We start from the raw sequence: 27,010 nt of genomic DNA on the forward strand, positions 1-27,010 counted from the left end.
GGGGACGGGCGCCTCCAGCACCGTCACCAACCGGCCCGGCAACTGCCGCAGCACTTTGGCGGCCGGGCCCGGCCCCCGGCTCTGCCGGATCTCCACGTCGGCGCTGCGGCGGCGCCGGGGGCGGGGGGACGACACCGCCACTGCCGCCGCCGCGCCCGGCCCCGCCCGCCATCCCCCTCCGCCATCACCGGCGAGGCCCTCCGCTGTCACTGAGGGCGCCACGTCAGACGGCGGGAGAGTCACCGGGGATGACGGCGGCGGCGGCGGCGGTTGTGGCGGCGGGTGTGACATCACCAGCGCCTGGGATGACGTCACCGGTGGTGGCGGCGGCGGCGGGCGGGTGACGGGGTGCTGGGCGTCACCAGGGGCGGTTGCGACGTGGCGGCAGCGGCTGGGGCCGGTTTGTGACGTCACGGGGGAGCGGTGGTTGCAATGTGGCCGGGGCCAGCTGCGGCGTCACTGGCGGTGCCGGTGACATCACGCGGGGCGGTTGCGATGACGTCACCAAGGCCGGTGGTGACGTCACTGGGGGGGCCGGCGGCGACGTCACGGCGGGGGCTTGCGGGAGCAGGGCGGTGTGCGACATCACCGGGGTGGCGTTCAACGGCACCGGCGGTGCCACCTGCGATGTCACTGAGGGGGTGGCTTGTGACATCACTGCGTTGGCTTGTGACATCACCGGGGCGGCAGAGTGGCGGCCGGAGGGGCCGGGGAAGGGCGGGGGGGACGTCCCTGCCCCTCGGGGGGACGTCGGGCGGCGTCCGCGGGGAGGTGGGGGTGACCCGGGGGGACGTCGGCGTCGCTCGGGGGGGAGGCCGGGGTGGCCCGCGGGGACGGGGGGGGCGGTGGCCCGGTTTGGCCGTGCCGGCGGCTCGCAGGCGCTGGCTGACGCGGGGTACCGGCTCGCTCCGGGAGGGGACGGGGGGGGTCCCCGCACCCGTCGGGGACGTCGGGGTCCCCCGGGGGCCTTCGTCCCCCCCCCGGGGGTGGTGGTGCCGCCTCCTCCTCCTCCTCCTCCTCCTGGGGGGGCAGGCGGAAGCGGCCCCCGCCCTTGGCCTGGTCGATGTCCTTCCGCGCCGCCTCCACCTGCTCCTGGACGGGGGGGACGACACACCGCAGCACCCATGGGTGCCCCTGCCCCATAGCGAGACCCTTCGCCCCACGGCAGGACTCCCTGGTGGTCCCCCCCAACCCACCCCATGGGTGACCCCCACCACTAAAGGCGACCCCACTGCTAAGGGGGACACCACCACTATGGGGAACCCACGGGTGCTCCCTGCCCCATAGGGAGACCCCCTAAGGGCGCCCCCACCCCATAGCAAGATCCCTATGGGTGCCCCCACCCCAAGGCGGGACCTTCTAGGACCTCCACCACCCAACGGGACCTCCCCAACCCAGGCTGTCCCCCCCGCCCCATAGCGAGACCCTGAGGGCTGCCCCCTGCCCCACAGCGTCCCCGCCCCACACCTCCGCCTGCTTCAGCTCCTCGCGGCTGATGTCCTCCAGCGAGGCCTCCAGGAAGTTCATGGCGTAGCGCTCGATGGGGGTCAGCTGTGGAAGGGAACGACGCCTGGGTCCCTCGGACACCGGGGTCCCCTCACCCTGGACCCCCAGGTCCACCCAACCTCCCCACGGGTCCCTCCAGACCCCCAACCACCGAGGTCTCCTGAACCCCCTGCAGACTGTGGTCCCTCCGGACCCCCAACCACCCGAGGTCTCCTGAACCCCCTGGAGACTGTGGTCCCTCCGGACCCCCAACCACCCAAGGTCTCCTGAACCCCCTGGAGACTGTGGTCCCCCCAGAGCCCCCCGCACGCCTGGGTCCCCACCTGCTCGACAAGGGCGGCGATCTCCTGCTCCGCCTTGGAGAGCTCTTCCTCCGGCTCAGGGCCACCTCGCTCCTCCTCAGGGCTGAGGCTCTCGCTGAACTCGGCCAACGCCGGCCACCCGCTCCGCCTGCGCCTGCGAGGCCGCCCGGATGTCCTCGGGGTCCTCCGCCCCACACAGCGCCTGGGGACATGGGGACATCGAAGATGTACGGGACATCAGGGACAGAAGGGACATCTGGGATGTGAGGGACACCAGGGGTGTCGGGGGCCATCAGGGGCCACAGGGACGTGGGTGTTATCAGGGATGTGGTGGACATCAGGGGTGGTGGAGGCACTTGGGGACATGGGGGGACACAAGGATCTGGGGGACATCAGGGACATCAGGGATGTTGGGACCATGAGGGAGATTAGGGACATCAGGACATCGGGGGTGTTGGGGCCACGGGGGACGTGAGGGACACCAGGGGACATGGGGGATGTGGGGGACATGAGGGGTATCAGGGACATGAAGGGACACCAGGCACGTTGGGGACATCATAGAATACTGGGGACATCAAGGATATTGGGGGCTATCAGGGCTGTTGGGGACATCTGGGACACGAGGGACACCAAGGGACACAGGGGCCATCAGGGATGTAAGGGACATCAGGGACCATCAGGGTACTGGGGACATCAGAGGACACGAGCGACACAAGGGACATCGGGGATGAAGGGATGTGAGTGCGATGAGGGGACATCAGGGGACGCGGGGATGTGGGGGACATTTGGGCCATCAGGGGACACAGGACATCAAGGGACATGAGCGCAGGGTGGCATCAGGGTGACATCGGGGGGCTGTGGGGTGACATGTGGCCCCACCTGCTCCAGGATGTGGGTGCGCCGGGTGGCCGCTGGGTCCTCGTCCTCATCAGGGGGGATGTCCCCGTCCCTCTCCTTGTCCTTGTCCTGTCTCTCTTGTCCCTCTCCGGCTCCCGGCGTCCCGGTTCCTCCGGCGCCATGTCGAACAGCTCCCGGATCGTTTGCTGGGGGACGGGGGCGGGGGGTCAGTGCCTGGACACCTGGGTCCCCCCCCGGACACCTGGGCCCACCCTGCCACCACCAAGCCATTGAGATGTGGCTCTAAGGTGGGACTTGGAGAAGGTTCCCGGCCACCTTGGTCCCCAGGGGGAAGTCCAAGGGTGTCATCGCCCAGACCCATGGACACCTGGTTGTCGTTGCCCGGCCACCTGGGTCCCCCTGGACACCTGGGTTTCCCTCCCGAATTCCCGTGTCCCCCCCTGCCACCACCATGCCCTTGAGATGTGGCTCCAAGGTGGGAGGAGGCTGGGAGGAGGTTCCTGGCTACCTGGGTCCCCACGGGGACGTCTAAGGGTGTCGCTGCCCAGACCCGTGGTTTCCCCCAGACACCTGGGGTCCTCAACTACCTGCTTGAAGTAGGCGGTGGTGAAGTTCCCCCCCTCGATGGCCATATCTCCCAGCATCCTCTTCTGGTTGGCCTTCTTGAGGATGTTCTCCTCCACCGTCCTTTCGCTGATGAGCCTGAGGAGGGGACAAAGCAACGGGGGTGAGGTGACCATGGAGGACCCAGGCATCCGAGTGAGGACCCAACGTACCGGTAGATGTGGACGTCACGGGTCTGGCCGATGCGGTGACACCGGTCCTGGGCTTGGGCGTCCATGGTGGGGTTCCAGTCGCTGTCGTAGAAGATGACGGTGTCGGCACCCGCCAGGTTGACGCCGACCCCACCACTGCGGGGTGGAGAGGATGAAGCAGAAGATGCGCTTGTCGGCATTGAAACGTTCCATCAGGGCCTGCAGGGGGGGCAGCACGGTGCCACCCGGACACCGGGGTCTCATGTTAGAAGAGCCCAGATGCCTGGGTGCCCCCCAAACACCTGGGTCCCTCTTGGACACCACGTTCCTCCATGGAACCCATCAAGCCCTTGAGATGTGGCTCCAAGATGGGATCATGGGGAGGTTCCTGGCCACCTGGGTCTCCACAAGGAGGTCCGAGGGTGTGGGTGCCCAGACGCCTGGGTCCCCTCCAAACTCCTGGGTCCCCTCCTGGACACCTGCATCCCCCTCCAAACACCTGGGTCCCTCTTGGACACCAGGTTCCTCCATGCCTCCATCAAGCCCTTGAGATGTGGCTCCAAAGTGGGACCATGGGGAGGTTCCTGGCCACCTGGGTCTCCACGAGGAGGTCCAAAGGTGTGGATGCCCAGACGCCTGGGTCCCCCTGGACACCTGGGTCTCCCCCAAACACCTGGGTCCCCTCCTGGACACCAGGTTTCTCCGTGCCTCCATCAAACCCCTGAGACGTGGCTCCAAGGTGGGACCATGGGGAGGTTCCTGGCCACCTGGGTCTCTATGAGGAGGTCCAAGGGTGTGGGTGCCCAGATGCCTGGGTCCCCCTGTCTGCCCGGGTACCCCCGCACCTGGCGCTGCTCCACGCGGGTGCTGCCGTCCAGGCGCAGGTAGATGTGGCCCGTGGTAGGTGAGGAAGCGCTCGAGGACGTCGAGCATCCGGGTCATCTGGGTGAAGATGAGGACGCGGTGGGCCCCCGCCTTCAGGCGCCGCAGCAGCACGTCCAGCGTCTGCAGCTTCCTGGGGGGGGGACGCTGGCGTCACCGGGGGCCACCGCCATAGGGCAGGGGCAGGGTGACCCCCCCTTTGGGACGGGGACGGGGCGCGGGGGGGGGTGGGGACATCAGTGAGAACGTCACTAGGGACATGGGACCATCAGTTGGGGCATGGGGACATCAGTGGGGGGACATCATTGGGGACATCAGAGAGAACACCACAAGGGACATGAAGACATCAACGTGGACATGGGTGGGGACATCAGCAGGGAACATGGGGACATCACAGGGACATCACAGATAACATCATTAGGGACACGGGGAAGTCAGTGGGGGCATGGGGACATCATGGGGACATGAGGACAACAACATGGACATGGATGGGGACATCATTAGGGACACGGGGACATCATTAGGGACATGGGGACATCAGAGAGAACTTGGCGTCATGAACGGGGACATCGGTGAGAACATCACAAGGGACATGGGGACACCAGCGTGGACATGAGGACATCAGTGGGGACATCAGTATGGATATGGACACATTGTTAGGGACATGGGGACGTCAGAGAGAACTTCGGGCCATCAATGGGGACATCAGTGGGGACATGGGACCATCGTAAGAGACACAAGAACATTAGCAAGAACATCATGAGAGACACGGGGACGGCACTAGGGACATCAGTCCTGATCTCCCTGACACCCCCGTTGTCCCCAAGTGTCCCCAATGGGATGCCTCCTGCCTCCCCGATGTCCCCCGTGTCCCCAGCTGTCCCCAGTACTGGGTGAGGGGGATTAGGGGCAGATCAGACAAGCGGGTGGTCGTGCAGCACCCACCTCCCTGATGTCCCCTGTTGTCCCTGATGTCCCCAACGCCCCCCGTGTCCCCAGCGGCACCCACATCCCCAGTGTCCCCAAACACCCTCGATGTCCCCAACGTCCCCAAACACCCTCCATGGCCCCAGGCATCCCCAGCACGGCACAAGGGAGATTATGGGGAGATCGGACAAGTGGGTGCTCCTGCGGCACGTGGCTCCCCGACGTCCCCCGTGTCCCTGACGTCCCCAACGCCCCCGCTGTCCCTGCTGTCCCCACGTCCCGCAGTCGTGTCGGACGAGGCACAGGTGGGGGAAGGGGGCACGTGTGCTCCACCCAGCTCCCGATGTCCCCCATGTCCCTCCCTGATGTCCCCAGCGCCCCCCACGCCCCCAAACACCCTCGATGTCCCCAACGTCCCCGAACACCCTCCATGTCCCCGGACCGGGTAAGGGAGATCAGACAAGTGGGTGCTCGTGCGGCACCCGGCTCCCTGATGTCCCCCCCGTCCCCGCTGTCCCCGAGGCCGCGCTGGCCCCACGTACCGCAGTCGTACTGGATGAGGCGCAGGTCGGGGAAGTGGGTGCGCATGCTGCGCAGCACCCGGTGCAGGGCTCGGCCCCGGGGCGCCAGCTCCTCCCGCAGCCGCTCCTCCAGCCGGGCGCGCTGCCGCTGCCGCCAGGGGGGGGGACGCCCGCTGTGCAGGGCCACCCCCCGCGCCTCCACCGCCGGCAGCACGAAGATGAACCTGGCGGGGGCGGGGGGGGGGACGACACACAGGACGCAAAAAGTTAGGGACGCCCCCCCCGGATGCCTGGGTAACCCCCACGACAGCCTGGATCATCCCAAACCCCCCTGCCCCCCCCCCCCCCCCCCCCCCAAGACACCTGGATCCCCCCCCAAAACCCCCCGCCCCCCCAAGACACTTAGGTCCCCCCAACCCCCACCCCCCCGCCAAGTACCTGTCGAGGAGCGGCTGGAGCTGGTGCAGGCGCTGGGGGGGGGTGAGGACGGCGCGGGCCAGGGCCCCCCCCGGGGGGGGCGCAGGGGGGGTGAGGGTGCAGAGCCCCAGAACCTCGCTGCCGTAGACGGGGGCCAGCCCGCAGCGCAGCTCGTTCAGCCGCAGCAGCCGCTCCAGCCGCTCCGCTCGGCCCCGCACGCGCTTGGCCTCCAGGGACTCCTGACCGGGGGGGGGGGGGGGGTGGGGGGGGGCACACGTGGGTGTGTGACCAAACCCCCCCCCGGCACCCCTCCAAACCCCCCCCGCAGCGCCCCCAGAGCAGCCCCAGCATCCCCATCCCAGGGCATCCCCCCCCAAATCCCTTCTTACCCCCCTCCCAGAGGGACCCCAGGGTGCCCCCCCCCCACCCATGGGTACTCCCCCAATCCCTCCTACCCCCCTACAGAACCCCCCCAGTGTCCCCCACCCAAATCCCCTCTTACCCCCCCACAGGGACCCCAGGGTGCCCCCCCACCCATGGATGCCCCATCAATCCCCCTTACTCCCCCACCGACACCCACCCCCACCCCCCCCAGTGCCCCCCACTCATGGGCATCCTCCCAACCCCCCCTCCCCTTACACCCATAGCCCCCCCATAGGTGCCCCCACCTATGGGTGCCCCCCCCCCCGCCATTTCCCAGGGTCCTTACCAGGTAGAAGGGGGAGCGTGGGGGGGGGCGGGGGCTGGCGGCGGGGGGGCGGCCGGGGGGGTGCAGGTGCTGGGGGGGGACTGGGCCCACCCGGCCCCTCGGGCTCCTCTCGAGGGGGGGCGGCGGCGGCAGCAGTGGTGGGGGGAGCCAGGGGGGTCCCCGGGGGGACGGTGGTGGGGGGGGGCGCGGGGGGTGCTGCGGGTGCTGCAGGGGAGAGAGAAAAGAGGGGGGGGTCGGGGGAAGGGCTGACGGCACCTGGGGGGGCCACCAAGGGCTGGGAGGCACCCCAGGGTGTGGGGGGGGCACGCAGGATCGGGGGAGGGGCCAGGGAGTCAAAGGGCACCCATGGGTGCAGGGGGGAATTCCCAGGGCCATGTGGGAGGTGAGGGGGGGCCCAGGGGATCAGGAGGCACCCAGGGGTGCAGGGGGGGGCCCCCAGCATCAGGGGACCCCAAGGGGGTGGGGGGGGGGCACACAGGGCCATGTGGCGGGGGGGTGGGGCCCAGAGGGGTGGGGGGCACCCATGGGTGCTGGCGGGGGGGGGGGGGGGGTCAGGCACTCACCCATCAGATCGGGTCCGGCTGCAGTGGCGGCAGGAGGGGGGACGACGCCAGCGGGGGGGGGGCGCGGGCACCACCCGCAGGAGGGGTCGGGCCGGGGGGGGTCGTGGGGCAGGTGGGGGGGCCGGGGGGGGCACAGGGGCCGCCAGCCCATCGCGGGGGGCCTGGCGCACCACGATCTTCACCACCCCCCCACTGTTCACCAGTGGCGTCGGCACTGGGGGGGGGGTGAAACTGGTCAGATACACACACCCCCCCCCCCCGGCAAAAACAACCGACACCCCCCCCAGCACCCAGGGGCACCCAAAATGGTCCTGAGGGGGCTCTGGGGGTGGGGTTCCAGGGCCACCCAGGGGGGTCTGGGGGGCTCCAGGGGGACTTCAGAGCACCCATGGGGCTCTGGGGGGGTCCCGGGGGCACCCGGGGGGGTCCAGGTGGAGGTCCAAGGGGGCTCCAGGGGGCACCCAGTGGGGTCTGGGGGGGTCCAAGGGAGCTTAGGGGCACCCATGGGGGTCTAAGGGGGGGGGGGGCAAGGGTACCAGGGGGGGTCTGGGGGCATGCAAGGGGGCTCAGGGTCACCCAGGGGGGTCTGGGGGGGTCTCAGAGGTACCCAACAGGGTCTGGGGGGGTTCCAGGCGCACCCAAAGGGGTCTGGGCAGGGGCAGGGGGGGGCTAATGGCACCCAGAAGCTCCTGCGGGGGGTCCAAGTGGGCCTTAGGGGCACCCGGGGAGGGTCCAAGGGGTCTTAAGGGCACCCATAGGGGTGCTGGGGGGGTTCCGAGGCACCCAGAGGGGATTCTGGGGGGGTCCAAGGAGGGGTTAGGGACACTGGGGGTGGTCTGGGGGGGGGGTCCAAGGGGGGTTCCCAGCAGTCTGGGGGGCTCAGGGGCACCCAGAGATGCCCCCCCCAACCTTACCTTGGGCAGTGGCGATGGGGAGGCCGATGGTGGGGGGGCTGGGGGGGGGGGCCCGGCGGGGGGGGGCCCCAGCGGGGGCCGTGGGGGCGACGGGTGCCAGCAGGGTGACCTGGGCGGGGGGGCCCAGGAGCGGGTGCTGCCCCCCGGTCGCCACCAGATGCACCACGTTCCCTATTGGGGGGGGACGGGACGGGACAGGGGGGTGTCAGGGAGCACTCCAAAGTGCCCCCCCCCCATTTTAGGATCCCCCCCTCCCTCCCACCTTTGGGGGGTCCGCCACCCACCTTTGGGGGCTGTGTCCCCCCCCATTTTAGCCCCCCCCCCTCCATTTTAGGGTCCCCCCCACCCAGCTTTGGGTGCCCCCCCCCCATTTTAGGCTCCCCACAACCATTTTAAGGCCCCCCCCAGCCCTTGGGGGTGTCCCCCCCCCATTTCAGGGTGCCCCCCCACACCTCAAGGTTCCCTCCCCCATTGGTAGGAGTTCCCCTCCCCATCTTGGGCCCCCCCCCACCCATTAATGGCCCCCCCCATTAATACCCTCCCCCAATTAATGACAACCCCCCCCCAATTAATGACCCCCCCATTTTAAGGGTGCAACTAAGGTGGGACAGATCACCCCATTCCCTGCCCCCCGGGGTTAAAATGGGGGACTGCGGCGGTACTAAGAGGGGGTTCAGCAAGGGGGGGGGGTGTGGTGTGTCCCCCAAACTTACGTGGGAGGCCGCGGGGGGGGGGCGAGGGCCAGGTGCCGCAGGGGGGGAGCGGCCAGGGTGAGTTTGCTGCCCTGCAGCTGCAGGGTGAGGGGTTTGGCCCCCCCCGGGGGGGCTGCCCCCCCGCCTCCAGGGGCCCCCCCGGGCCGCTGGGCCAGCGCCGCCAGTTGCCCGATGCTCACCACCTCGCCGGCTACCAGGGGGGAGGGCACACATTTAAGGCCCTCCCCCCCCCAAAATTTTAGGGTCCCCACACCCCCGTTTGTTGGTGTCCCCCCCCCCCCATTTTAGGGTCTCCCACCCACCTTTAGGTCTTCCCCCCCACCCATTTTGGGGTCCCCCACCCACCCTTGGCGGGACACCCACGCAATTTTAGTCTCCCTCCACCCACCTTTGGGGGGGTGTCCCCCCCAGTTTTAGGGTCCCCCCCCCCATTTGTTCCCTGCCCCCCACCCATTTTAGGTTTCCCCCCTGAAATAAAGCAGTGGGAGGGGTGTTGGGGGGTGTTGGGGGGGTGGGGTGGGGGGGAGGCTACTCACAGGGCAGGCGGGCTTGCATGTCAGGGGCCAGCAGTAGCCGCTGCGGGCCGGGGCCGGGCAGGGCGTAGGCAGCCAAGGGGGCCCCCCCCTTTGCCCCCCAAATTTGGGGGGGGCTGAGGGGGGCGGGGGGCACCAGCGGCGGCAGCGGTGGGGGGGGGGGCAGCCAGAGGAGCTGGGGGCAGAGCTGTGGGGAGGGGAGGGGTTAAGAGAGGCCCCACCCACTAGCCACAAGCCCTGCCCACTAGCCGCAAGTCCTATCTGTGTAGCCCACCCCACCCGCCCTGGCCCCCGGCCCCCTTGGGCAGAGCCCAGGGCCAGGGGCTGGCCCCGCCCCTTTAAATAAGCCCCGCCCACCGCACGGCCATGAATGGCCTGCAAGCCCCACCCCTTCAGCCAAACCCCGCCCATGTCCCCTCAAGCCCCACCCACCTCCACCCCAGGCCACGCCCACTTTAAGCCCCACCCCCCTTACACCCCACCCACCCACCACTCCCTGAGCTCAGCCTCTTTTTAAGCCCCGCCCACCCCACCCCTGCCTTCTCACCTTGGGTGGGACCAGCGGGGGGCGGAGCCAGTGCAGGCAGCAGTGTGGGCGTGGCCCGGGGCGGGGCCGCCAGGGCCAATCCCAGCCCCAGCCCCAGCCCCGCCCCCCCCGGGGGCAGCAGGGGGGCGGGGCCAGCGGCCGCGGGGGGTGGGGCCCCGGTGGCGGGAGGGGCGGGGCCGGCAGCCAGGAGGGCGGGGCCAAGGGTGATGCCAGTGGAGGGGGCCGGGCTAACCAGCACAGGGGCGTGGCCAGCGGGCGGTGGGGCGTGGCCGGCGGGCTGGGGGGCGTGGCCAGGCGGCGGGGGGGCGTGGCCGAGGGGCAGCACCCCCAGGGGGGGCCCCGCCCCCGGGCGGGGGGTGTTGAGCAGCAGCACCGCCCGGCTCTCGGCCTTCGGGATTGGCTGCAGCATCCTGGAGGGGGCGGGGACGGGGGGGAAGGGGGGAGTGTCACACCCCCAGCCCCACCCCCAAGCGCCCCACACCCCCACCACCCCCGCCACGGTGATGTCCCCGAGGGTCCCACCACCACCTCACCGCCCCCCTGGTGCCCACAGTGTCCCCAAGGCCATCCCAAGTGTCCAGAAGCCCACCCACAGTGTCCCCAAGGGTCCCACCCCCATCTCATTGACCCCACGGTGTCCTCAAGGCCATCCCGAGTGTCCCCAAAGGCGCCCATGGTGTCCCCAAGGGCTCCCACCCCCATCTCATTGACCCCACGGTGTCCTCAAGGCCATCCCAAGTGTCCCCAAAGGCGCCCATGGTGTCCCCAAGGGCTCCCACCCCCATCTCATTGACCCCACGGTGTCCTCAAGGCCGTCCCAAGTGTCCCCAAAGGCGCCCATGGTGTCCCCAAGGGCTCCCTGCCACGCCCAAGGAGCTCTACCACCATCTCATTAATCCCCCGGTGCCCCTGATGTCCCCAAGGCCACCCGTGGTCTCCCCAAGGGTCCTACCAGCACCCCAGTGACCCCAAGGCAACCATAGCGTCCCCAAGGCCATCCCAGTGTCCCCAAGACCCCTGGTGTCCCCAAGGGCCCCGCCACCACCTCAGTGCCCCCAAGCCGCCCCCAGCGTCCCCAAGGCCACCCCAGTGTCCCCCTCACCGGTTGACTTTCATGCGGACGGGCTTGGGGCGCGGGGGGGGGTCAGGGGCGGCGGCGACGTCCTCGACCAGGCGACGCGTCACCCGCCAGCGGGGCAGGAAGGTGTCGGCGGCGTAGCGGGACACCCGGCCCTCCAGGGTCACCAGGTCAAACAGCCCCATGTCCACGTGCTGGGGACAACGACAGGGTGGCCCGTGTCACCTCAGACCATCCCCACGTCACCTGTGTCCCCCGTAAGCCGGGCGCCACGAGCCATGTGGCTGGTGTGTCCCCATGGCCTCAGCATTGCCAGAACTGTCACCAGCGAGACACGGGGCCACGCTGGGGACCCTGGGTGGTGGTGACAACGACACGGTGGCCTGTGACACCAGGGGCCACACCTCCATCTAGCCTGTGGTCCCATAACTTTGGCCAAGAAGACCTTAAGCCACCTGGCTGCTGTGTCCTCATGGCCTCTATGTCCCCACAAGTGCCACCACAGATCTTGCTGGTGTCCCCAGGTGCCAGCACACCCTGTGTCACCTTGGGCCACCCCCCTATCTCACCCGGGTCCCCAGAACCCTGCTCAAGAAGACCTTGAACCCTGCACCTGGTGCACCTGAGGTCCTGTGTGTCCCCAGAAGTGCCACCACCACCACAAAGACACAGGACCATGCTAGTGACCCCAAGTGCTGGTGACAACGACAGGATGGCCTGTGCCACCTCAGGCTACCTCTAAATGTCATCGCTGTCCCCATTACCCTGACCAAGAAGACTTCGAACCCTTCACACGATGCTTCCCGTGTCCTCTACCTCCCCAGAAGTGCCACCACAGGGCCACCTTAGTGCCTCTACCTCCCCCAGAACTGCCACCACAAGTCACGATGGTGACCCCAGTTACGGTGACAACGACGTGGTGGCCTAGGACACCTGGGGCCACTCCTCCATCTCGCCCATATCTCCATAACCTTGGTCAAGAAGACCTTGAGCCCTTCACCTGATGCTTCCTGTGTCCTCTACCTCCCCAGAAGTGCCACCACAAGGCCACCCTAGCGCCCCTGGGTGCCGGCGACACCACCAGGGCACCCAACGCCACCCCTCAAACCACCTCCTGTTGCCCCCCAACCTCCTCCCCAGATCAATCCCCTTGGCGTGCCATCCCCCACCCTGTCCCCCCAGCATTGTCACCTTGAAGGGGTCGGGGTCGAGGGCGCGGAGGACGAGGGAGGCGGTGACGAAGCAGATGCCCTCAGTGATGAAGGGCGAGTGGACGGGCCGGGGCTCGAAGAGGTCGGGGTGGTTGCACACCTTGCGCAGCTGCATCAGCACGTTGATGACGCTCATGAAGTGACCGCTGGCCAAAGTGGCCTTGGTGCTGCCGAGAGGGAGGACAAAGGGGGCAGGTGAGGCGGGGGGGGGGTGGGGGGGTGCGAGGTGACACGTGGGGGACACCGGTGGGGACGCGCCGCCCACCTGGCTTGGCCCATGAAGTCGTCATAGAGGTAGCGCTGGCGCTTGGAGAGGCGGCACTTGAGGACGTGCTCGTACTTCTTGGGCATCTGCTTCTCCACGTCCACCTTCAGCCGCCGCAGGAGGAAGGGGCGGAGCACCTGGGGGAGCAGCCAGTCAGCTGCCGCCTTGTTGGGGGGTTCCACCCAACAAAATAGGGGTGACCCCCCCCCCCCAAAATAAGGCGGGGTGGGAGGAGGAACCCGGGCAGGGTGGGGAATGGGGTAACGGTCAGCCCCACCGTGGAGCTGGGGGGAGGTGACAAAAGGGGGTACTGCCGGCCGGCTGTGCCCCGAAACAGGGGGGGCGCCCCCAAAGTGGGGGTCACCCCCACCCAGCTGCGCCCCAAAATGGGGGTCACCTAAAAACGGGGCTCACTCCCACTGAGCTGTGCTTGGCAACGGGAGTCACCTAAAAACGGGGGTCACCCCCACCGAGCTGTGCTCGGAAACGGGGGTCACCTAAAAACAGGGGTCACCCCCACCCGGCGGTGCCCCGAAACTGGGGTCACCCCCATCCAGCTGCACCCTAAGACTGGGCGGTCACCCCCCCCCCCCCGGGTACACGCCAAACCAGGGACCACCTTCCCCAACCTCTGCCCCAAAGCGGGTCCCAGCCCCCCCGAATGGGGCCTCAACCCCCTCCCTGGCCCCCGCCCCCAAATTTTTGGGGTGCCCCCCTCCCCCACCTTGTGGAGGCGCTTGACGAGGCTCTCGTTGTACTCCTGGCTGCCCTCGATCATGCCGGTGAGGGGGTTGGAGAACCATTCCTTGAACTCCCGGTGGGACTGGAAGACGCGGGGCATCAGGAAGTGCATGAGGGACCACAGCTCCATCAGGCTGTTCTGCAGCGGCGTCCCCGTCAGCAGCAGCCGCCGCTGGCTGCGGGGGGAGGCGACGACGCCCGGTCAGCACCCATGGGTGCCTCCCGGGGAGGGCAAAGAGAGCACCCACGGGGGTCCCCATGCACCTACGGGTACCCCCAGGCAGCTACAAAGCCCCCCCTCCCCTTCCCAGGGTGCTACAGGTGCCCCCCAGGCGGATACAAGGCACCCACGGGTGCTCCTGGGGGGCTGCAGAGCCCCCATGGGCAGCTACAAGGCACCCACAGGGCACCCGTGGGCGCCCCCCCAGGACCTGTTGAAGTTGAGGAGCGACTGCCACCGCTGGGACTTGAAGTTCTTGATGTTCTGGGCCTCGTCCAGGATCAGGTACTTCCAGTTCTTCCGGCGGAAAGCCTGGTGGTCCTGCAGGACCAGCTTGTAGGAGGTGATGCACACGTGGAAGGCGTTGGGTTTGGTCCAGCCCTGGGTGGGGGGCACCCATGAGGGTCAGGGGTGGGGGTGGGGGGGAGGTCAGGGGACCCCCCCATCCCACCCCGTGGGGGTTGGGGTTCACCTGCCGCTTCAGCCGGCGCTCCTTCTGCGCCCCGTAGTAGGTGAGGATCTTGAAACTGGGGCACCAGCGCTTCAGCTCCATCTCCCAGTTGAGCATCACGCTGGTGGGCACAATGATGAGGTGGGGGCCCCAGCTGCCTGCGGGGAGCGGGGGGTGGCGTCAGGAGAAGGGGTGGGGGGCACCCACGGGTGCTGGGGGAGCCCGTGGGGATGTACAGATGCTACAAAGAGCCCACAGCACCCATGGGTGATGAGAGAGCCCATGAAGACCTACTGATCCTACAAGCAGCCTACAGCACCCATGGGTGCTCAGGGAGACCATGAAGACCTACAGACCCCATAAGGAGCCCCCAGCACCCATGGGTGCTCAGGGAGACCATGGGGACCTACAAACCCTATCAGCAGCCTACAGAACCCATGGGTGCTCGGGGAACACATGAGAATCTACAGACCCTACAAAGACCCCGCAGCACCTAAAGGTGCCCAACGAGAACGTAGACGGGGCAATAACGTCCCCACAAACAGCCTACAAGACCCCAGAACAATCTAGATGAGTTCTAAAGACCCTACAACAACCCCACAGCACCTGAGGGTGCTCAGATGGGCCCCAGAGACCCTATAAAGCCCCCACAGCACCCAAAGGTGCCCAAGGAGAACCTAGATGGGCCTTAAAGACCCCACAAACACCCCACAGCACCCAAGGGGACCGAAGGACAACCAAGATGGGCCCTAAAGACCCTACAAACACCTCACGGCAGCCAAAGTTGCTCAGTTGGGCCTTAGAGACCCTACAAAACCCCCAGAGCACCCAAAGGTACCCAAGGACAACGAAGATGGGCCCTACAAAGACCCCACAGCACCCAAAGGTACCCAAGAAGAACCTAGATGAGCTCTAAAGGTACCACAAACACCCCGGAGCACCCAAGGGTCCCCAAGGACAACCTACATGAGCCCTACAAAGCCCCCACAGCACTCAAAGGTGCCCAAGCAGCTCCCACCCAAGACGCCCACCACCTCCCAAGGCCCGGCAGAGACCAGGGACCTCCCAAGGCGGGTGGGTGAAGGGCACCCCTCACCCTTCTCGCAGGCGAGGTGGGCCAGAAGGGAGATGGTCTGGATGGTCTTGCCCAACCCCATCTCGTCGGCCAAGATTCCGTTGAGTTTCTTCTCGTACATGGTGACCAACCAGTCCAGCCCGATGTGCTGGTACTCCCGGAGGGTGCCCCGGAGCAGGTGGGGGATGGGCGTCTTCACCTGGAGGTGGTGGTGGGGGGGTGTGTCAGAGGTGGGTGACCCCCTTCCCACAGCACCCATAGGTGCTGGCTGGGCCGGGGGAGGGGTTACCTGGGTGGTGGCCAAGGTGTAGCCCTTGGGTTGGAGGCTCTCGGCGGCGGCAGCGATGTCGGTGATCTCCTTCTTGGGGGTGGGGGTGGTGGAGGGAGGCTGGGGGGCTGCGGGCGGGGGCCCCCCTCGGTGCTCTTGGGTGCCTGGGGGCGGGGAAGGGTCCTCGGTGGCGGGAGCACCTGCTTCAGTCTCCTCCTGCTCCTCTTCCTCCTCCTCTTCCTCCTCTTCTTCTTCCTCCTCTTCCTCTTCTTCATCTTCCTCCTCTTCCTCCTCATCCTCGTCCTCCTCCTCCTCCTCCTCGTCATCGCTCTCGGCCACCGGCGAGTCTGGGGGGGTGGGGGTGGAACATGGGTGCTGGGAGCGGGGCTGCAGCACCCATGGGTGGCTCTATGGTACCCAGGGGTGGTCTCTAGGACCCAGGACTAAGCCCATGGCACTGGGTGAGGGTCTCTAGGACCCAGAGGTGACCCTACAGCACCTGGGTGGGGGTCCCTAGGACCCAGGGGTGGCCCCTTATGACACCCAGGCGTGGCCCAATGGCATTGGGTGGGGGTCCCTAGGACCTGGGGGTGGCCCTTTTGACACCCAGGCGTGGCCCAATGGCATTGGGTGGGGGTCCCTAGGACCTGGGGGTGGCCCTTTTGACACCCAGGCGTGGCCCAATGGCATTGGGTGGGGGTCCCTAGGACCCGGGGGTGGCCCTATAGCACTTGGGTGGGGAGGTCTCCAGGACTGAGGAGGTCCCTATTGGCCCCCAGGGGTGACCCTATGGCATTGGGTGGGTGTCTCTAGGACCCAGGGGTGACCCTACGGCACCAAGGGGGCCCTATAGCACCCATGGGGGTCATCCCGCCCCCCCCCCAGCACCCCGGGGTGTCCCTACCCGAGCGGGTGCTGCTGGCGCCGGGGGGGGGAGTCGCAGTCGGAGTCGGCGAAGGCACCGGCGTACTGCTGCAGCAGCTCCTCCATCGGCAGCGCCCCTGCGGACACGCACACGCCTCAGCACGCCTCGACACGCGTGGGGCACGGGCAGGGCGGGGGGCACCCTGGGTGGGGGTCTCTAGGACCCAGGGCACCCCTGCCCTCACACACATGTGGCCGCGTGTCCTGGCACACACGTGTCCTCGCACACTGCGTCTATAGCCTCATGCACACGGGTGTCCCCCTGTCCTCGTACACGTTGTGCCCCTGCACACGCGTGTCCTCATGTTCTGACACACATCCCCATGTCCCGGGACACACCTGTCCCCACGTCCCTGTACACACACATCCCCGTGTCCCTGCACACACACATCCCCATGTCCCCGCACACACGTTCCCTGGCCACACACGTTCCTGCACACACGTGTCCCCGTGTCCCCGCACACACATGCCTCTGCACACACGTCCCTACGCCCCTGCACACATTTCCGTATCCGCATGTGTCGCCGTCCATATGTGTCTCCATGTTCCCGCACACGCGTAAACCCTTTGTCCACACACATCCCCGCGCGTGTTCCCGTGTCCCCGCACACACACATCCCCCAAGTCCACACGCGTGTGCCCCATGTCCCCGCACTCACGTGTGCCCCATGTCCCCGCACTCACGTGTCCCTGCGTGCCCCTACACGTGTCCCTGCGCAGGCACATCCCTGTGTCTCCCCACACACGTGTCCCCTCACACACATCCGTGTCCCCTGCACACACGTGTGCCCCCGCCCCCCCCCCCCATCCCTGGCACGTGCATGTCCCCACGTCCCCCCCCCGCACGTGTCCCCCTGTGTCCCTGCACACGTGTCCTTGTAATTCACCCCCCCATCCCTCCCCATGTCCCCCCTGCCAGGCGTGTCCCTGCACACGCGTGTGCCTGTGCCCTGTGGGTCTGTGTGGGTGCTGGGGGGTACCCGTGGGTGTGGGAGGGCACCTGTGGGTGCTGAGGGGGCACCCGCGGGTTCTGGTGGGGGGCTCCCACGGGGGTGGGAGGGGCACCCACGGAGAGGTGGGGGAGCACCCATTGGGACTGGGGGACACCCATGGGTTCTGGTGGGAGGGGCTCCCATGGGGGTGAGGGGGCACCCATGGGTGCTGGGGACCCACAGAGGTGTGGTGGGCACCCACAGGTGCTGGTGGGGACCCATCAGTGCTGGGGGGCTCCCATGGCGGAGGGTGGGTGGACGGGGACTCGTGCGCTGGGGGGCACCCATGGGGTGGGGGGGGGGCTCCCATGGGTGCTGGGGGGGACACAGACGGGGGCACCCATGGGTGCTGTCCCTACCCTCGCGGGCCAGGTCGTCCAGCTCCTGCTTGTGGTCGACGTCACCCTCCAGCCGCTCCTGTGCCGCGATCGTCTCCTCCTCGTCCTCACCTGTGCAGGGACATCGGCCCAGGGTGGGGGGGACATCAGCCCCGGGGGGTGACATCGGCGCCAGGGGGGGGGGTGGGGGGGGTGGTGTGACAGGATCCCCAAGTTGGGGGGGTGACAGCCCTGGGGGGGACCCAGCCCAGGGGATGCAGCAGAGCTGGGGGGGGTGACAGTAGCCCCAGGAGGGGTGACAGACCCCGAGGACAGGGGACAGAGCCCCTCAACTGGGTGACAGACCCCAAGGACGGGTGACAGAGCCCCTCAACTGGGTGACAGACCCCAAGGATGGGTGACAGAGCCCCTCAGCTGGGTGACAGACCCCAAGGATGGGTGACAGAGCCCCTCAGCTGGGTGACAGACCCCGAGGACAGGGGACAGAGCCCCTCAACTGGGTGACAGACCCCGAGGACGGGTGACGGAGCCCCTCAGCTGGGTGACAGACCCCAAGGACGGGTGACGGAGCCCCTCAACTGGGTGACAGACCCTTGCTGATGGAGGACAGAGCCCAAAGACAGGTGACAGAGCCCCAGAAATGGGTGACAGAGCCCAAGGAAGGGTGCCAGAGACCCTCAAGTGGGTGACAGAGCCCTTCAATTGGGTGACAGACCCCAAAGACGGGTGACACAGACCTGCAAATGGGTAACAGACCCCTCAATTGGGTGACAGACCCCCAGGACGGGTGACAGAGCCCCACGATTGGGTGACAGAGCCCCACGACTGGGTGCCCCCCACCCCGTCCTCACCTTCCTCCTCAGCCGCGAACTCCTCGTCCTCCTCACGGGGCTCCCAGGGCCGCTTGTTCCTCCGCAGCAGCGCCTGGGGGCGATGGCGGAGAGGGGGGGTGACAAAGGGGTGACAAAGGGGTGACAGGGGCGTCCCCGAGGTGGGGGACGGGGTGGGGGGTACCTGGGGGGGCAGGGAGCCCAGCAGCTCCTCCAAGGGTACCTCCCCCTCCCGGCGGCGCCCCTCGGGGGAGGGACCCTCGGTGACATCCTCATCCGGTGGCTCCGTGTCCCCATCTGCAGGGGGGCGGGGGGGGGGAGGGAGAGGGGGGGTCGGCACCCATGGGTGGCCCTGGGAGCTCCTTGTCCCCTCCCCAGCACCCATGGGTGGCCCCATCCCCTTTTTCCCTGTCCCCATTGACGGACCACATCCCCTCTGTCCCCTCCCCAGCCCCCCTGGGTGCCCCGTGTCCCCTCCTGTGTCCCCAAGTGTCCCCAGCCCCCCTGGTGCCCCATGTCCCCGGAGTGTCCCCAGCCCCCCTGGGTTCCCCGTGCCCCCTCCTGTGTCCCCACGTCCCTGTGTGTCCCCAGCACCCCTGGGTGCCCCGAATCCTTTCCTGTGTCCCCATATCTCCAAGTGTCCCCTCCTGTGTCCCCATGTGCCCCAGTGCCCCCAACCCCCCTGGGTGCCCCTGCGTCCCCAAATGCCCTCACCCCTCTCCCCAGTGTCCCCAGCCCCCCTGGGTGCCCCGAGTCCCTTCCCGTGTCCCCATGTCCCCAAGTGTCCCCAACCCCCCTGGGTGCCCCTATGTCCCCTCCTGTGTCCCCGTGTCCCCAGCCCCCCTGGGTGCTCCAATCCCCCCCTGGGTCCCCATGTCCCCAACCCCCTTGCGTGCCCCATGTCCCTCCCTGCACCCCCACCTCCCCAGGTGTCCCCCCTGACTCGGGGTGCTCCTGCGTCCCCGGGCTGTCCCTGTCCCCCGTCCCCGCGGCGGTGGCCCCACCTTGGGGGGCGAGGTGGCGGTGGGGGTTGGGGGGGCCGCGGCGGGGGGCGTTGAGGCTGCGGCTCAGGAGGTCCGAGTACTTCTCGGTCTGGCCCACGATGAAGTCCAGCTGCAGGTCCAGGGCCTTCTTCCGCTTCTCCTCCAGCCGGGACTGCTGCTTGAACTGCACCACCTGGGCCAGCACCCACCAATCAGCACCCAACGGCCACCATGGGTCACCAACTGCCAGCCCAGGTCACCCAATGGCCATCATGGGTCAACAATGGTCACCCGATGGCCACTACGGGTCAGGAACATCCACCCAAGATCACCCAATGGCTGTCACAAGTCAACAATGATGACCCAACGGCCATCACAGGTCAACAATGGTCACCCAATGGCCACCACAGGTCAGCAACGGACACCCAAGGTCACCCAACGGCCATCACGGGTCAACAATGGTCACCCAATGGCCACCACGGATCAGGAACGGCCACCCAAGGTCACCCAACAGCCATCATGGGTCAGCAACGGTCACCCAGTGGCCACCATGGGTCAAAAACGGCCACCCAAGGTCACCCAATAGCCATCATGGGTCAGCAATAGTCACCCAACAGCCATCGCGGGTCAGCAATGGTCACCCAACATCACCCAATGGCCACCATGGGTCAGCAACGGCCACCCAAGGTCACCCAATGGCCATCACAGGTCAGCAATGGCCACCCAAGGTCACCCAACAGCCATCACGTGTCAACAACAGCCATCTAATGTCATCCAATGGCCACCACAGATCAACCAACAGCCACCATGGATCCGCAACGGCCACCCAATGACAACCATGAGCCATTAACAGCCATGCAATGTCATGCAACGACCACCATGGGTCACCAATGTCCACCCAAAGGCCACCAAGGGTCAGCAACGGCCACACAACGTCATGCAGCGGCCACCACCGGTCACAAGGAACAACCCAATGACCACCATGGGCCAGTAACAGCCATCCAACATCATGCAACAACCACCACAGGTCACCAGCAGCCAGCCCAGGTCACCCATCGGCCACCATGGATCGTTAAAGCCATCCAAGGTCATCCAATGGCCACCATGGGTCAGCAATGGCCAGCCAAGGTCATCCAACTGCCACCCAATGACCACCATGGGTCATTAACAGCCATCCCATGTCATCCAATGACCACCGTAGGTCACCAACAGCTACCCAATGGCTACCACGGGTCACCAATGGCCACCCAATAGCCATCACGGGTCACCAACAGCCACCCAAGGTCCCCCAATGGCTATCATGTGACATTACCAGCCATTCAATGTTACCCTACGGCCACCATGGGTCGGCAACGGCCACCCAAGGTCACCCAATGGCCACCATGGGTCATTATCAGCCATCCCATGTCATCCAACGGCCACCACGTGTCACCATCAGCCAACCAATGGCCACCACAGGTCACCAACAGCCACACAATGGCCACGATGGGTCAGCAATGGCCACCCAATGTCACCCAATGACCACCACGGGTCATTAACGGCCATCCACTGTCATCCACTGGCCACCACGGGTCACCAACGGCCACCAAGATCACCCGATGGCCATCATGAGTCATTAACAAACATCCAACGTCATTCAATGGTCACCATGGGTCACCAATGGCCACCCAAAGTCAGCAGAAGCCACCATGCGTAAGCAATGACCACCCAAACTCACTTGATGGCCACCACAGGTCAGCAATGCCCACCCAATGTCACCTGATGGCCATCATGTGTCATTAACAGCCATCCAATGTCATCCAGTGGCCATCACAGGTCAGCAATGGCCACCTAAGGTCGTCTGATGACCCCCATGGATCACCAATGGCCACCAAGGTTGGCCAAGAACCACCCAATGCCACTCAGTGGCCACCCAACAGCCACCATGGGCAACCACCAGCCACCCAACGGCCACCAAGGGTGGCCAAGAACCATCCAACGCCACTCAATGGCCACCCAACAGCCACCCAGTGGCCACCAAAGCCAACCAATGGGCCACCACCAGCCACTGTAGGTAACCACTGGCCACCATGGAGCCTGACAGCCACCCACGAGCCAGCACAATGGACCAATGGCCACCCAATCGCCACCAAGGGCACCCACTGGCCACCTGCTGACCACCGTGGGCACCCACTGGCCAACCACCCACCAACCACTATGGGCGCCCAGTAGCCACATGCTGCAACACTAGAACATCAGAACAAAGTGGCTACAAAAAGTGATGGTAGACACCCGAGACAACTTGGTAGCCCAGTGAGGTTTGGAAACGTGCTGCTGAGCACTCTTGGGTCTCCTGGGGGTAATGGCCACCCAAAGAAATTTGGTAGCCCAGATGTAGTGCTGGGCCCCCTTGGGTGCCCCAGGAGTTAGTGGCCACCCAGCGAGGGCTGATAGCCCAGTGAATGACCAGGCTGGAAGGGAACTGGGGGTGGGGACACCCAATGGGTGGTAGCCACCCAGGTGTTTTGGTAATCCAGCGGTGGTAGGTTTATGGGGTGCCAAGCACCTTTGTGTGGTAGCCATTCAAGAGGACTGATAGGCCAGAGCGATGAGTACATGGTGCTCTGCACCCATGGCTGCCCCAGGAGATTGGCGGCCACCTGAAATAATTTGGTAGCCCCCTGAGATAATTTGGTAGCCCAGTGGCAATCATGCTGGGAAAAAATTACGCGCTAAACATCTCTGGGTGTTCCAGAGTGTGGTGGCCACACAGACTAATTTGGTAGTCAGCAACGTGGTGCTGGGTACCACATTGGGTACCCACCATGGGTACCCTGGAGCTGGTGGCCACCCAGGAGCTGTTGGTAGCCCAGGGGTGGCCAGGCTGAAAAGCACCAGAGCGTTAAGAACCTTTGGGTGCCTCACAGCTTGGTAGCCACCTAGAAGCCTTAGTGGCCACTCAGAAACGTTGGTAACCCATGGGTGACCACAGACATGCTGCCAAGCACCCATGGGTGCCCTGGAACTAATGGCCACCCAGGAGCTGTTGGTAGCCCAGAGGTGGCCAGGCTGAAAAGCGCCAGAGTACGAAGAACTTCTGGGTGCCCCCGAGCTTGGTGGCCACCTAAAAGCCTTGGTGGCCCATGGGCGGCCACAGACATGCTGGGTCTGTGGAGTGCTCTGGAGACCAAATGAACTCTAATTGCCAATACGCTAGCCACATCTGACAGCCCCAAAATTTGGTAGCCACGAAGAAGACCTAAGTAGCCACTCAAGAACACTGGTGCTCTACAAGTAGCTAAATAAGTCCTGCTAAACGCTTAAGAGTGCTCCGTGGGTGGTGGCCACCCAGTTCCTCCCCATCCAAAGCACAACATGCAAAAACCCTGGTGAGACCCAAAGGCCGTGAGAAGCCACCCATGGGTGGGCATCACCGGGGGGGAGGTGGGGGGAGGGGGGTGGTCCTCACCTTCTCCACGTTGCTCCAGAACTGCTTGACCTCCTTGGCGATGGCGGCGGCCACCCGGCGCAGCTTGGCCTGTTCCTCCCGCTTGGCCCGTTCCTCCTTCTGCCGCTGCTCCTCGTGGTGACGCATCACCATCCGCACCACCTGGGGGGAAGGGGGACACCCGTGGGTGGGGGGGACACCCATGGGTGGGGGTGGCACCCACCAGGAGGGACCTCCAAGCGCCCAAGATGAGAAAGGGGCTGCTGTAGGGCTGAGCCTCCTCCAAACCCCCCTGAGATGCCACCAGAGCTTCTCCAGGAGCTTGAGTCTCCCCTAAAACTCCTCCAAACCCCCCTGAGATGCCACCAGAGATTCTCTGGGTGGTTGAACCTTCTCTAAAGCTCCTCCAAACCCTTCTGACATGCCATCAGAGATTCTCCAAAGAGTCGGACCTCAACCAAAGTTCCTCCAAACGCCTCTGAGATGCCACCAGAACTTCTCTGGGGGGGTTGAACCTTCTCTAAAGCTTCTCCAAACCCCTGCGAGATGCCATCAGAGATTCTCAAGGGGGTTAACCTTCCCTAAAGTTCTTACGAAGCCCTCTGAGATGCCACCAGAGCTTCTCCAGGGGGTTGAACCTCCTTCAAACTCCTCCGAGATGCCACCAGAGGCTCTCCAGCGGCTCCTACTGGGTTCAGCCTCCCCCATTGGCTGAAAAGTGGGTGGGGCCCCCTACCTTGCGGGCCACGCCCCTCTTCCAACGCCGTTCCTGGGCGAAGTCGGCAGCCAACCACTGCATCTCCTCGCAGAGATAGTCCCAGTGGACCTTGGGTCGGGCCGGTTCCGGGACTTTGGGCAACCGTCGTAAGGACCAGAAACCTTCACGCTTCATCTCTGCCACCCGGTGCTCCACCTCCGCCTCCTGGGGGAGAGAGGGGGGCACAGCAGGGGGTCAACCACACCCCAAACCCCCCCCAAAATCCCTATGCGGCAGCAGAGATTCTCCAAGGGCTGATATAGGGTTGGGTCAGGTCAAATCACCCCCAAAAATCGCCTTCAATTGTCCCAAAAAATAGGTCTAGAAAAACACTGAAATTCTGCAGCGGGTTCTATAGGGCTGAGCCACCCTCCAAGTGCCCCCCAGATGACACGCGGGACTTTCCAGTGCCAGCTATGGGGCTGAGCCCCCCAAGTGCTCCCCAAGCCCCCCCTAGATGACACACGAGACTCTCCAGCGCCAGCTATGGGGCTGAGCCCCCCAGGTGCCGCCCAATCCCCCCCCCCATGACACTCGAGACTCTCCAGTGGCTAGTATAGCGCTGAGCCACCCGCAAGTGCCCTCCGAACCCCCACAGATGACACCCGACACTCTCCAGCACCAGTTATGGGGCTGAGCCCCCCCAAGTGCCCCCCAATTCCGTCCCCCCCCCTCCACTGCTGGAGGAAGACTCTGGGCCTAGAAGCCAAAACGTGTGGGGGGGTCGGTGCTTACGTGCTTAGCCTGCTCGGCGATCTCGGCGTGGGTCTTGTCCCAGAGGCTGGGGGGCTCCGGGGGGCCGGGGGGGCCATCAGGGCGGGGGGGGGCCGGTGAGGAGGCGGGGGGCGAGACGCTGCCGGGGGAGCCCGAGGAGGCGGGGGACACCGGGTTGCTGCCCGTCATTCTGGCCGGGGGGAGCTGGGGGGGCGGACAATGACACAGGACCAGGGGGTCAGGTTTTGGGGGGAGGTGGGGCTGGGGGGTAAATCTTGGGGGGGGGAAGGGGTGGAAACAGGGCTCGGGAATGAGGTTTGGGGGGGGGAGACATGGGGGGGGAGTCTGGTGGGGGACTATAATGGGGTGGGGGAGCAAGAGGAGTTTGGGGGGGTCTATGGGGGAATCTGGGGGGACTATGAGGAGTTGGGGGGGTCTTGGGGGTCTATAAGGGGACGTGCGTGGATTTAGGGGGGGTCATAGGGAGAATTTGGGGGGGCCTATGGGTAGTTGGGGGGCACAGAAGAGGTGGGGGGTTCTATAGGGAGTCGGGGCGTTACAGGCGGCAGGGGAGTCTGGGGGGTTTTTGGGGGGGTCTGTGGGGAATTGGGGGGGTCTATGGGGGGTATAAAAGAGCTGGGGGGGGCTGTAAGGGGGTGGGAGGTGGGTTTGGGGTGGGTCACTTGGGGGGGAAGTCACTTGGGGGGCAGAGATCACTTTGGGGGGGGATCACTTTGGGGGCAGAGCCCCCTCCCAGACGGGTCTGTGGGGGGTGTTGGGTGCTCCCTCCCCGCCCCCCCCCCCCCCCTCACCTGGGGGTGCAGCGGCGGGTGGGGGCGAGGTGGGGGGGCCCCGGGGCCCCCCGCCTGCCCCAGGGCATGCTGGGAAGGGGGGGCCTCATCCTGGTCCAGCTCCTGGGCCCCTGGGCGGCCCAGCCTGCGCTCTGGGGGGGGCGGAATAAGGGGTCAGGGTGAGGGGGGACACCCATGGGTGCTGCCCCCCCCCCCACCCCCAGCACCCATGGGTGCTGCCGCCCCACCTGTGTGCGCGGGGCCCTCCTCCTCCTCCTCACACTCCACTTCCACGGTGTCGGTGGTGCGGGGGGGGCCGCTCCTGGCGGGGGGGGGGGGACACGACACACAGAGAGAGGGGAACAGTGGGTGACCCCCACCCATGGGTGCTGACACCCCCAGGGGTGCTGACCCCCCCCATATTGACACCCCCCTGTGGGTGCTGCTCCCCCCTCAGTGGGTGCTAAGCCCCCCAAACAGGTGCTGAGCCCCCCCAAAATGGGTGCAACCCTCCCAAATGGGTGCTGACCCCCCAAAATAGGTGCTCACACCCCCTCAATGGGTGCCACCCCCCCAATGGGTGCTGACCCCTCCCAAACAGGTGCTCACACCCCCTCAAATGGGTGCTGCCCCCCCCCCCCATGGTGACACCCCCCCTCCCCCCCGCCTGACCCCAGGCACCCTCTGAACTTTGACCTGCACTGGGGGGGGGGTGTGTGTGACCCACTTGGGGGTCCCCTGTGCCACAGCAACACCCATGGGGTGCCCCACATCGGAGTCCCTACAGGTGCCCCACAGAAAGGTCCCCTGCCCCATAGCGGGGTCCCCAAGCCCCACATGGAGATCCCCTGCCCCACAGCGGGACCCTCAGGGTGTCCCACACCGGGGTCCCCAGGCCCCATGAGGGGGCCCCCTGCCCCACAGCAACAGCCGGGGGGTGCCCCACGTGTAAGTCCCTCTGGCTGCCCCACATGAGGGTCCATCGCCCCACACACACGTCCTCTGCCCCACAGAGGGAGCCCCTGCCTGCCCCGCATGGGGGTCCCCTGCCCCACATATTGGACCTCAAGCCCCACAGAGAGGGCCCTCAGGCTGCCCCACACGGAGGCCCCTCGCCCCCCACCAGGCCCCAGTTGGGGGCCCCCCCAGCCCCACGGGCGATCCCTGCCCCACACTTTGGACCCCGAGGCCCGCAGAGGGAGCCTTTGGCCGCCGGACACCGGGGTCCCCCGCCCCACATCTTGGACCCTCAGCCCCACAGAAAGGCCCTCAGCCTGCCCCACACCCGGCCCCCTTGCCCCACTTGGGGGCCCCCCAGGCCCCACGAAGGTCCACTGCCCCACATCTCGGACCCTCAGCCCCACAGAGGGACCCTCTGCCTGCCCCACACGCGGCCCCACTTGGGTGCCCCACGGGGGTCGCCTGCCCCACACCGGGGTCCCCTCCCCCCTTTCCCGCCCTTTCCCTCGGAGGGGGAGGGGGGGGGTCCCCGCTCTCCCCGTTACCGATCGCTCGCGGCCTCACCTCACGGGAGGGGGAGGGGGGGGGGAGGGGGGAGGCGCCTCCCGCTCCGCCTCAGCCCCGCCGCTCCGCCGCCATCCGCCGCCGCAAAATGGCCGCCCCCAATCTCCCTCCCCCCCACCCCAAAGCCGCCCCCCGGCCCGGTGCCCCCCCGCCCCCCCCCCCCAGCCCCGGGGCTCACGGGAAATGGAGTCCGAAGCCACCGGGCCAGCGGCAAAATGGCGGCGGCCGCCGCCGCGCGCGCGCTGCCGGCCGACTGTGGGGGGGGGGGAGGGGG

The 27,010-nt window shown here is 66.7% G+C and overlaps 1 protein-coding gene across 1 annotated transcript; it reads right to left on the reverse strand.

Annotated features, from left to right (window-relative positions):
* SRCAP (Snf2 related CREBBP activator protein) lies at positions 1–27,010 on the reverse strand. The gene is given in 39 exon segments (XM_054187717.1): positions 1–1,092; positions 1,468–1,551; positions 1,830–1,940; positions 1,942–2,010; positions 2,688–2,757; positions 2,799–2,851; positions 3,254–3,368; positions 3,443–3,582; positions 3,584–3,640; positions 4,267–4,317; positions 4,319–4,436; positions 5,769–5,975; positions 6,190–6,407; positions 6,878–6,904; positions 6,906–7,052; positions 7,977–7,986; positions 9,068–9,257; positions 9,632–9,787; positions 10,148–10,557; positions 11,250–11,419; positions 12,417–12,603; positions 12,702–12,838; positions 13,426–13,618; positions 13,874–14,043; positions 14,135–14,271; positions 15,210–15,387; positions 15,478–15,803; positions 15,956–15,969; positions 16,361–16,457; positions 17,732–17,821; positions 18,562–18,634; positions 18,725–18,837; positions 19,545–19,716; positions 22,972–23,112; positions 23,687–23,872; positions 24,443–24,625; positions 25,234–25,364; positions 25,461–25,534; positions 26,915–27,010. Coding segments are annotated over 36 exon segments (5,202 nt in total). The 5' UTR covers positions 24,611–24,625; positions 25,234–25,364; positions 25,461–25,534; positions 26,915–27,010; the 3' UTR covers positions 1–675.

This window comes from Rissa tridactyla, unplaced genomic scaffold (assembly GCF_028500815.1).
Source record: "Rissa tridactyla isolate bRisTri1 unplaced genomic scaffold, bRisTri1.patW.cur.20221130 scaffold_678, whole genome shotgun sequence".
In the NCBI taxonomy this organism is placed as follows: Eukaryota; Metazoa; Chordata; class Aves; order Charadriiformes; family Laridae; genus Rissa; species Rissa tridactyla.